The sequence below is a fragment of the Postia placenta genome (genome assembly GCF_002117355.1).
Source record: "Postia placenta MAD-698-R-SB12 unplaced genomic scaffold POSPLAscaffold_21, whole genome shotgun sequence".
In the NCBI taxonomy this organism is placed as follows: Eukaryota; Fungi; Basidiomycota; class Agaricomycetes; order Polyporales; family Adustoporiaceae; genus Rhodonia; species Rhodonia placenta.
In genome coordinates this window covers 456,530-466,334 of record NW_020169852.1, presented here as the reverse complement: position 1 = coordinate 466,334, position 9,805 = coordinate 456,530, and the positions used below count along the sequence as shown (strand labels likewise).

The 9,805-nt window shown below is 54.8% G+C and overlaps 3 protein-coding genes across 3 annotated transcripts; 1 reads left to right on the top strand and 2 right to left on the bottom strand.

The window, feature by feature from the left end:
- Nucleotides 1–2,499: 2,499 nt before the first annotated feature.
- On the bottom strand, nt 2,500–4,063 carry POSPLADRAFT_1158607 (hypothetical protein; the record flags this gene model as incomplete). The annotated part of the gene is made up of 9 exons (XM_024487337.1): nt 2,500–2,589; nt 2,652–2,807; nt 2,873–2,982; nt 3,042–3,131; nt 3,188–3,230; nt 3,261–3,338; nt 3,397–3,474; nt 3,533–3,676; nt 3,743–4,063. 9 exons carry the CDS (start codon nt 4,061–4,063, stop codon nt 2,500–2,502), a joined length of 1,110 nt encoding a protein of 369 aa, XP_024333618.1.
- A 943-nt stretch (nt 4,064–5,006) lies between these two features.
- Nucleotides 5,007–6,111, top strand: POSPLADRAFT_1158538 (hypothetical protein; the record flags this gene model as incomplete). Its single annotated transcript, XM_024487327.1, has 4 exons — nt 5,007–5,041; nt 5,146–5,254; nt 5,375–5,401; nt 5,710–6,111. 4 exons carry the CDS (start codon nt 5,007–5,009, stop codon nt 6,109–6,111), a joined length of 573 nt encoding a protein of 190 aa, XP_024333617.1.
- A 1,332-nt stretch (nt 6,112–7,443) lies between these two features.
- POSPLADRAFT_1062329 (hypothetical protein) lies at nt 7,444–9,709 on the bottom strand (the record flags this gene model as incomplete). The annotated part of the gene is made up of 10 exons (XM_024481498.1): nt 7,444–7,521; nt 7,583–7,813; nt 7,863–7,951; nt 8,007–8,082; nt 8,137–8,652; nt 8,703–8,791; nt 8,847–8,922; nt 8,976–9,190; nt 9,260–9,562; nt 9,598–9,709. 10 exons carry the CDS (start codon nt 9,707–9,709, stop codon nt 7,444–7,446), a joined length of 1,785 nt encoding a protein of 594 aa, XP_024333616.1.
- Nucleotides 9,710–9,805: the final 96 nt, after the last annotated feature.

Sequence of the window (9,805 nt, the reverse complement as noted above, 5' to 3'; positions counted from 1 at the left end):
GAGATGGGGATCTCCTCGCGCTTGACCTGATACTGGCAACAGGTTGGGGGATGCGGGTGCCTGGAGAGGCAGGTCGAGATGGGATGGAAGTGACGTGATGGGAGGTAGATCGCGACATGCCAGCGTACCGAAGTGCTGGGCCATGGGGATGCTGGACTCGTCGGATCGGTACGTAGCACCCTTTGTCTTCATCGGTGGTGATGGACCGTGGGGTTCGATTAGGGCACGGTTGCCGATCACAGATAAAGAAAGGGGCTAGGTTGCCGTTGCTTCCTGGGTCGTCGCGAGAGACGTCGGCCTGCTCCTGGGTGTCGAAGGCGTGCTCTAGTCAAGAGCAGTCGAAGAATTCGTCAGCCATGTTGAGGGGGGGGGAGGAAGGGGAGGTGCGCGTGCTACAAAAGGCCGTGCTAGCTAGCTTACACCTACGGCGCCCGAGAAGACACTAAGGTTCGCAGTTCACGTGGGGCCCAGTACTGCTTTTGGCTAGTATGCAGCAGGAACCTAAGCCACGCGTCCGTGAGGACAAGTATCGCCCACTGAAGTGCAGATACTGAAGAGTTCGTCCCTTAAGTGGTGGCGATGTATCGTAGGCTATCTACGTATTGTAGGGTATAGTAAGGGTGCGCACCACCTGACCTATGGGAGAGGAAAAGTGAGTGTTTTGTTTTGGAACGCTGGCAGCATTGGGGAGTTTCGACCTAATGTCACGACTTAGGGTCGAGCAACAGGGGAAAACCAAAAGCTGGGGGTGTTCGACTTATCTTACCGAAGCGATGGTGAGCTGGGCTCAAACCTAAGGCTAGGGACAAGTTAGTTAGTTATTGAAAGGTAAGTAAGTACAGGGGCTTACTGACCTAGGGACAAGTGGTCGAAACTGAGGTCCCTAGGGCAGCAGAGGCAGGCTTATATACAGGGGGAGTTTAGGGGAGGCTGTGCGCGCTGGTCCGTGCACAGCTGGTCCGTGCGCAGCATGCCGACGCGGCCCCGGGGGGCCAGTGAGTCAAAGCGGCTGTGTCAGCGGAGCCCGAGCTGTGCCGCGCACTGCTGTCCTATCTAATCCAATCGTACAGTAGATAACAGCGCGTCCATATCCGGCAGGTGGTACAGAGGTCGCGGGTTCGAGCCTGCGAAAAGGAAAAAATTAAAAAACGGCTAGATGCCATGCCAACTCGTGACAGTTTCAACCTCTTGTCCCTAGGTCAGTAAGCCCCTCATGTATTCTCTTTCTTACTTAACTAACTAATACATTTCTTGTCCCTAGCCTTAGGTTTGAGCGTAAGCTCACCATCGCTTCGGTGAGACCCAGTCGAACGCCCCCAGCGTTTAGGTTTGTTCCTGTCGCTTGACCTCAAGTCATGACAGGTTGGGTTGCTCGCGGGGGTTTTAATATTCCTCGAAGACGGCGGACGCGCTGGGAGGTGAGAGCTGTGCCGCCACTGTCGCATCCAGGCCGGCAAGGACGCGCAGCATATACAGCTGCGCCTCGTCACGAATGCATATTTGACGCGTTTGTAAGCCGCTAATCTGGGGGGCCGTGTTCTGTGGCCTCGGTGGGAGTCGTCCGCTCACATGGATTGACCAATCCACCGGCCTCGGAACTCGAGCAACGTGCAGTTGCCTCAGCGATGTCACTCCATGCCACTAGACACGGTCACGTGCATCGTGTCCTGTACGCACGTCCATTGCTCCAGCGCTCAGCCTCCTTCCCGCAGTCTGAACAAGACCTCTAGGCAACGACATCTCACCGACGGTTCCGTCTCACTGTCCTCACCATGGTCACAATCCCCAGAATCAAGAGAGATATAAGGATTCTGTATAGATCTCTCAAGCCCCAGAGGCTAGAGAATCAAAAGGCGGATATAGAGAACCGCACGGCTATGCGTTCATTGGGTAGAGGAAATCGCGCCGGGTGAAGACAACTTCAAACCGCGGCAAAAATGCGCAGCGTGCCATATGCATTCGAGGCGCGACTCACTTTCCTTTCCTCTGTCTCTCCGGATGTAGACGTTGTTTGATCACATAACACATACCATTTTGCTCTATATACCGCTTGCGAAGACGGCGTGGGTGGAGTGCAGGCAACGTCGCGCGTGCCAGGTGAGTTGCTTTTGTTGATCATTAGGATGGCCCACGAATGTATTCCCGCGCTGAATCTGAGCTGAAATCTGCTCGGATTCCGTACTGTGAACTATCCTAGCACGCACGAGCGAACGTCGCACACGTCTTCACTGTTATATCGAACCTTGCGTCCCATTTTTGGTCTTGTACATCGTCGCGATCGCATGACGCGCATATATGGACGCTGTCAGATCGCTACTGTCATGCACCCTTTTTTTTTGTTTCGTTCTATGTAGTCTACCTTTTCCATGGACGTTTAACGACCATCAAAGAATGGATTGCAGGACGACGCAGGGAATATGCAGGAACGTGTCTAATAATATTCACAGACGCATTATCCATCCTGTAGCGGCATGACACGAAGTACATCTTCTCTCCATACTACTCCGCCGGGCGGATCGCATGCTGGGTCGGCCACCTGTCAAATTGGCCCGACGCTTTGTACATGGCGATGAACTCCGAGCCGTCCCCCTGCGCCCACTTGTCAGCGCGGAATCCGGGAGACAATCACGACGCGCGTCGAAGGCACTCACAATCATCGAGGTAGGGAAGCCGACGTCAAACGGGAGCACATCCTCGAGGTGCGCGATCTGCGCGGGGCTCAGCGCGATGTCCAGCGCGGCAATGTTGTCCATCAGGTGCTCGACCTTGCGTCCGCTGACGATTGGGAACACGTACGGCGATCGCCACTGCATACGAGTGCAAAAAGACAGCGTCGTCAGTCGCTGCTGCAGGGAGCCTGTGAAGAATACACACCGGACGTGATGCTCGGCGCGCCCACCTCCTGGGCGACCTTCTCCAGCGCCTGGCACACCCTTCTCTGATCGGGAGTGCGCTCCCACTCGTTTGAGGCAGTCCTGCGGCCTGTTTGCAGACTGGCACTCAGCACGTGCATCGCTAGAGACTAGCAATCAATCACACACCCAGCTCGCCCGTCTCACGCCGCCGCTCCTCCTCTTCATCGGTACGGATCCTGCCTGCCGCAAGGACGTTCCACGGCGCGAGCGCCATCCCTAGCGCACACACGGTCAGCGGCCTGCACCCTCCACAGTGCATGCGCACGACAGACCTTCCTCGCGCGCCATAGGAATGAATTCGCGCTCAAAGTCATGCTGCAGGATGCTCCACGCGCCCTGTTACACCACGAAGGGCGTCTTGCCCGTGAGGCGCGCGTACGTGTTGGCTTTTGAGACCACCCACGCGGGCGTGTCGGAGACTCCCTTGCACGGTGTGAGCTGCTGCCGCCGCGCCGTTGCCTACCGCCAGAAAAATGCGTACTAGGTAGAGCACCTTCCTCTGTGCGATGAGGTGGTGCAGGCCGTTCATGACCTCCTCGATGCTGCATTCCCAATCCCACTGCAAGCACGCGATCAGGCCGTGAGTGACAGCGACGACGCGCAACAGGCGAGCGTACCCAGTGCAAGTAGAGAATGTCGATGTAGTCCGTCTGCAGCTTCGAGAGCGAGGCCTCGACGGAGAGGTAGAGCGACTTCATGTTATTGCCGACGTACGTCGACTTTTGCGGGAGGTCCGCCGCGCGCTTGTAGTTCGTCGAATACTGGCTCTCCGCGCGCGCACATCAGCACAACGCGCTCCCGGCCCAGTATGCAGCACACCCACGCACCTTCGTTGCAATGACCATCTGATCGCGCACGCCGCGCGCGGCCATCCACTCGCCGAGGAAGCGCTCGGACGTCTCGTCCTGGTACGCGTTCGCAGTGTCAACAAAGTTGCCGCCCGCGGCGTAGAACGCGTCCAGCAGGCGGAAGCTGCGGTCTTTGTCCATCTCGCCCATGCCGTACTGGCCCCACTGGTCGCCGATGCTCATAGCGCCGAGGCAGATGGGCGAGACGTGGATGCCGGCGAGGGGCGCGAGGCGGCGATGGCGGCCGAGCTTGGTCGCGGGTGGGGGCGCGGGGGCCCAGAAGCGCGAGGGGCGGGACATGTTAGCTTAGTTTTGGCTTCGTGTGAGGGTGTAGGATGAACGAGCACTAGGCGAGAGCGGTGGGGGTTTTGAGGGCTGCAGATATCTGTTCATTGTGATATATATGTGGTCCTGTGGGTCGGACGTGCGGGTGGGGTGCGCTGTAGCAGGTGCTATCGCCAGACGTGGACATAGCACATAACGCGGTCTGTTACTACGCCCGCGCGCTGGTGCATAGTAAGCTTCAATGGATAGCCGCGGGAGGGCGGTTATGTTTATAGAGAACAGTTTTGTTTGGATCTAAAACCGGACAGAGAGGGCTGCACATCGGCGGAAGGGGGGAGCTAGGCCTCAACCGCTGTCAACCTCTGGCGCATGTTGCATCGTCGATCGTGATCTTGATTATTGCCGCTGGCTGCCTGAGATAGTGCCTGTCCTTCATGAGCACCAATCCCCCTCTTATGATGTTCCGAGGAGATTCATCAAGCGGCCGTTCCGCTACCAACATGTCTTGTGCAATCTACTACCCTTTTGCCAGGAAGATTGAGACCACAATGAACTAGTATTTATGCTCGCTTTTGCTGCCTCTTCCTCATAGCGTCAGGCCAGAATTGTGTATGAGCGACCTTGCCCAATCTCAATATTCGTAGGCTTGAGTGAGCTTATCCTTGCCAGGTACTTGGCCCCTTAGCTTGTGATGACGATCCCAACCGCGCAAGACGAGATGCGCAACCCGCGCTCGTTTGGGGACCGTTTTGGAGACTATTAATACTCCGGCAGACCCAGAGCATACGAGTCAACTGTGTGCTGGATCCCAGTGGATATGGGCAACGTTGACTCCGTCCTCTGGCAATTAGTTGATGGGTGTGCTGCTGGTATTGGCAAGTATGTTCGTCCTGCAGATAGCTGTTGATTGCAGTGTGATTTTATATGTGAGCTAACGTGATCCTGCCATTTCCTTGCAATGTTCTACGGCACTGCCACTTTTGAGCGGCGGCGGTACAAGAGTAGACGCTCAACAATGAGGAGGCTTACAATGAAGCTGAGCATGAGTGTCATGGCTAGTACGCGATTGTAAAGTCAGTGAATGAATGGCTCCTCAGATGTTCACGCGTCGATGAAGAAGCACAGCCGATCAGTGGTCTGTTCATGCAACGAATCATCGCACCCGCTGAGTCCTGGATTCAGAGCACATTCACGACGAGCCCGCAGGTGTGGATAAGATGACACTTGTGATAGTGCTAAAACGTTCACAAGCCTAACATTCCGTGACCCTCCTCTGTTTGCGAAGAACAGATAGGCCGATTGCTCATGATCTAGTGTCACATGTAGAACCACGCTCCTCAAGGACCCATGCTGGTGTGTCAGAACATCGTCCCTGTAATTTCGCAAGGAGAAAATTGATTAGAGCATGCATAGCTGTTAAGACGTGGACAAAGGAAAACGTCCCGCCGGGTTCGAGGAATTGACGAGAGCGAGCACCAGCATCACCGAATGGGGGCTCTATGTGCGGTGCGTGGACCAAGGATAGCGACTAGGAAGATTGAGCACGATATGATGCATGAGGTATTGAGAAGCGAGCGCGCCTCTCGAGCGTATCGCACTATTCCTGAGGGAAAACCGGGTGGGTACATGTCTCATGTACAGTCCAGCTTCAACATAAACAGGTGGTGGAACTCTACAGGAGGTTAGATAACGGCAGCTCGAGCAAGCTGGCTCACATACTGGGCGGTTGTACCATCGATCCTCGGTGCGAGTCGCGGCGATCCTCCATGGTAGGGTCGAGGCGGCAATCTCAGCATATGGACCACGCGGCCGATTCGCTTGGATTGCTCTTGAGCCATTTGGACGCCCAGTACGAGAGTTATTTGAAGTGCGAGGTCAAGCAAGAGAGCGCGGCGATGCCATCATTCAGCCTTTTTAACGAGGAAGCGGTTGGGTATAGAGCGATGACCTGGTCATGCAGGGACGCGGGGGTTTTCCTCGACGATCGTGCAGTGGTCCAGTGTTTGTATGCAACAGTGCCACCGGACCCTCCGTCAATAGACCAATCACCGAATGGTGTCTAACATTACTCGTTGGTGGAATACGTACAAAGACGGTCTGTTTGTCCGACTATCAGATCAAACAAACCTGTATGACATAGCGAGGATCTGGTCTTGCGACGGAGAGGACGCTAAAAGAATGGAGGTGACAGTTTTGGAGATAGGATCAGCGGCTTGTATGACGGTCAAGGAATGAACTTACAGCATTGCCCTCATATACAATGCAACGAGGACAAACTTTAAGTCCGACTAGAGGCTGCGCACTCAGTCGCGCTCGTCCTAGAGCGGGTATATAAATGCGGCGCCACAGTTGAGCTGAGCTGCCGTATAGGGTTGTGATGTTCCCATTCTCGCAGCACACCACGATCTAACCGTGGAACTGAGTCAGGAAACGCCAGTGTTACCCAACAGATGCGTCTCTTACCTAATCTCTGCCGCCGCCTACAACGGAACTGCATATGTGACTGGGGATCGTTCATTGAATAACAAGAACCTGTGTTCCGAACATCGTAAATGGAGCAAGATGAACGCAGGTTCAGCATACCGAATGCTTTCATCAGAAGTAAGGTGGTATGTATCGACGCCTGATAGACGCCACGCATGTAGTTGCATGTCACTGCCACCGCCAGAAATAAACTCCGAGATGCAGCTGATAGCCCGAGAGCTGCAGACATCATAGGAGAATATACTGAATATGAGGGGACAAAGGCAATGCAATGCTCCTCAATACAACTATGCTTCCCGTCCCTTGCCAGCAATCGCCAGGCACAGCCAGGGAGCACGTCTGGCTCACCAGTGAAGAGCGGAGAGGCCAGGATCAGTTGCTTGTGGCACATCGTGATCACACAGGCTCCAATCGCGACGGCGTGTCGACCATAACAGACCTTTATGGGTATATTTGAAACCTGTCCGCAAAGCGTAACAGAATGAGGGATAAGGCCAAATGTCAAAACTCGGGACCGTGTCTGTGGATGATTTTAGTTCGGATAAGACGACGTCAGTTACACTTGCACCTGCAGATCTATCAGAGAACATACGTAGAGAAATAGTCTTCATCAAACCAGAGTTGTTCTACAGCACGTACCACATCGCTCGCTTCCTCTTGTTGATAAACGAGCAACTCTGGATCATCAGGTTCCGCAAGCGGTCCTATCGTCCATTCGTCTCGAGCTTGTTCGCAATCCCGACACCACTCACGGACTCTGGCTACTTGTTGGGCATATTCTTTCATCGTGCAGGCCTCACTGTCCACCCTGGTGTTCCCAGAACGTTTCCTCTTTATCCCTGAGACGATTGGCCGGAATCGGCGAGGAAAGCAAGCTGTGTCGTCATCCGACAGGGGAGAGCAATATTCGGTCAAGGGGCGGCAGTAATAACCATCAGGACAGGGTGAGAGTTCGCCGGTTGTCCATAACCGTCTGTGGGGTACCATCTCTGAAAACAGGGGTTCTGTCCACAACGCATACTGCGAGATTATGCTGTACGCATGATTGACCTCCTTGTGGGGCAGCAACTCCCGCAAGATTTTCTGGTAGTGCAGTGGTCGCTTGCTCAATTTTCGACCCGCTCGAAAAGCCATCGAATAGAGATCGGCGTCCAGCTCGTGCCATCCAAGCGAGCGATATGAACATGGTGCCGTCAGCATGGGAGGTGGGATAGGGTGTCCCATGGTCGCGCATGAGTCTGGAGGGTGCTCGTCCTCTGCGATGACGTAATACTTGTACACCTGCGTCACCATAAGCACGCGATTGGTCAAGAGTGTGTACGATACATACAGTGCAATACTCGAAATGCTCTAAATGCTGAGGATGTGGTATCATCAACAAGCGGTTCGTTTCCCACAGTTCCCGGAGGTCGCGTCGAACTGCATGCGGTAGGTGAGGCTTCAAAGGACGGAGGGAACCATATCAACCACGCACGAAATATAATATTCTCAGGCTCGTGACAAAGAAAGGTGTCATAGTCGGTACGCATGCTGAATGTCAGGTAGTCAATCTTTCGATTCACCTTGTCAGCCACAAAGCCAAAGGAGCAGTCATGCGTACTCACTAATAGCTGAGGCATGTCTGGAGGCAGTATATAACATGCCTCTACATCAGCAGACACGCACCCAGTGATCATGCACCTCGGGTGAGGTCCGAAAGGAATGCGGTCCTTGGACGCCTCGCTTGCAGTGCCGGACGTGCGCATTCTCTTGGCAGGAAGTTCATCAGGCTCTGTATCCGGACACCGTTTGCGCTTCGGCGGGCGGGGGATGTCTTCAACTGGCGACTCTTGTTCAATGTGGAGGGAGGCCGGCTCGACTGCTTCTGGGTGGACCAGCTTGATGATGGGTATATGTACAAGAGCGTCTATAGGTAATAAGTGCTGGTAGTGGAGCGGTTGCTTGATGAATTCACGACCCACTCGAACTGTCATCAGATGCAGGTTTGCACTCAGGTCATGCCACCCCAGCGAGCGATACGAGCTAGTAGCTGTCGCAACTGGGGATGTAGTGGTATCATCCCTGGGGTTGCCCGAGTCTGGAGGGTGCTCATCCTCTGCGATGACGTGGTATGTGTAGACCTACGCGACTGTGAGTACGGCGACCACCTGGAAGGGCATACTATACATACAGGGCGGGTATCGGGGTGATTTATATGATCGGGATGGGGTATTATTAACAGGCGGTTTGTTTCCCATAGTAAACGCAGGTCGCGTCGGACTGCATGTGGGCTGTAAGAGAAGGTTTAAAGGACTGGCTATCAGCAAGCACGCACGGAATATGATGTTTGCAGGCGTGCTACAATAGACGGCATTAGAGTCAGTAGGCACGAGAAGCGTCGTGCAGTCGTTCTACAAAGCTGCCTTGTCAGCTGCGAGGCCGAAGTAGTAACCGCCCTACTCACTAACGGTTGGGGCGTGTCGGGAGGCAGGATGTAGCACGCCTCCACCTCAGCAGACACGCAGCCCGTAATCATGCATCGAGGGTGAGGTCCAAAAAGATCGCCATCCTTGAGCTTTGACGCGTCGCTCGGACTGTCAGACAACCGCCTTCTCTTAATGCGGACCTCATCGGTCGTCGGGTCCGCACATCGTTTTCGTTTCGGCGGGCGCGCGGTGGCTTCAAGTGGCACGTATAGGTCAGTACAGGGGGAGACCACGTGAACAACATCCGGGTCGACGACCCTACTCTTCGTGTAGTCGTGAATGGGAATGTGCCCAAGACCGAAACAAGCGCGGTCCTCGGCCTTAGTTGCGTCGCTCGAAGTGCCAGACGTCCACGCTCTCTTTGCACGAACGTCACAGGCGCTTGTGTCCGCGCATCGCTTCCGTTTCAATGGACGGGAGACGTATTCTAGAGCCGGGTCCAATGCATCGGGCTCGACGTCCCCGACACTTTTGCAGTCGCTGTTGGGTATATGGGCAAGACCGAAGAACGCGTCGTCATCGGCCCTAGTCGCGTCGCTCCAAATATCAGACGGCAGCGGCCTCTCTGCGCGGACTTTATCAGTCCTTGTGTCCGCCAACCGCCCGCGTTTAAGGAGACGGGAAATGGCTTCTGGTAGCGAGTAGTCCGCGTCTGGTTCGACAATACCAATGTCCGTGCCGTCGCCAGTGGGTATATGCTGACAATGGTCATCAAAAGAGATAGATGGTGCACGACTGAGTCCAAAGACGGGTGTAGCGGGTGGAGAGCTTTCGCGTGAAGAGCAGCTGCCAGTGTCGTCCGAAAGCG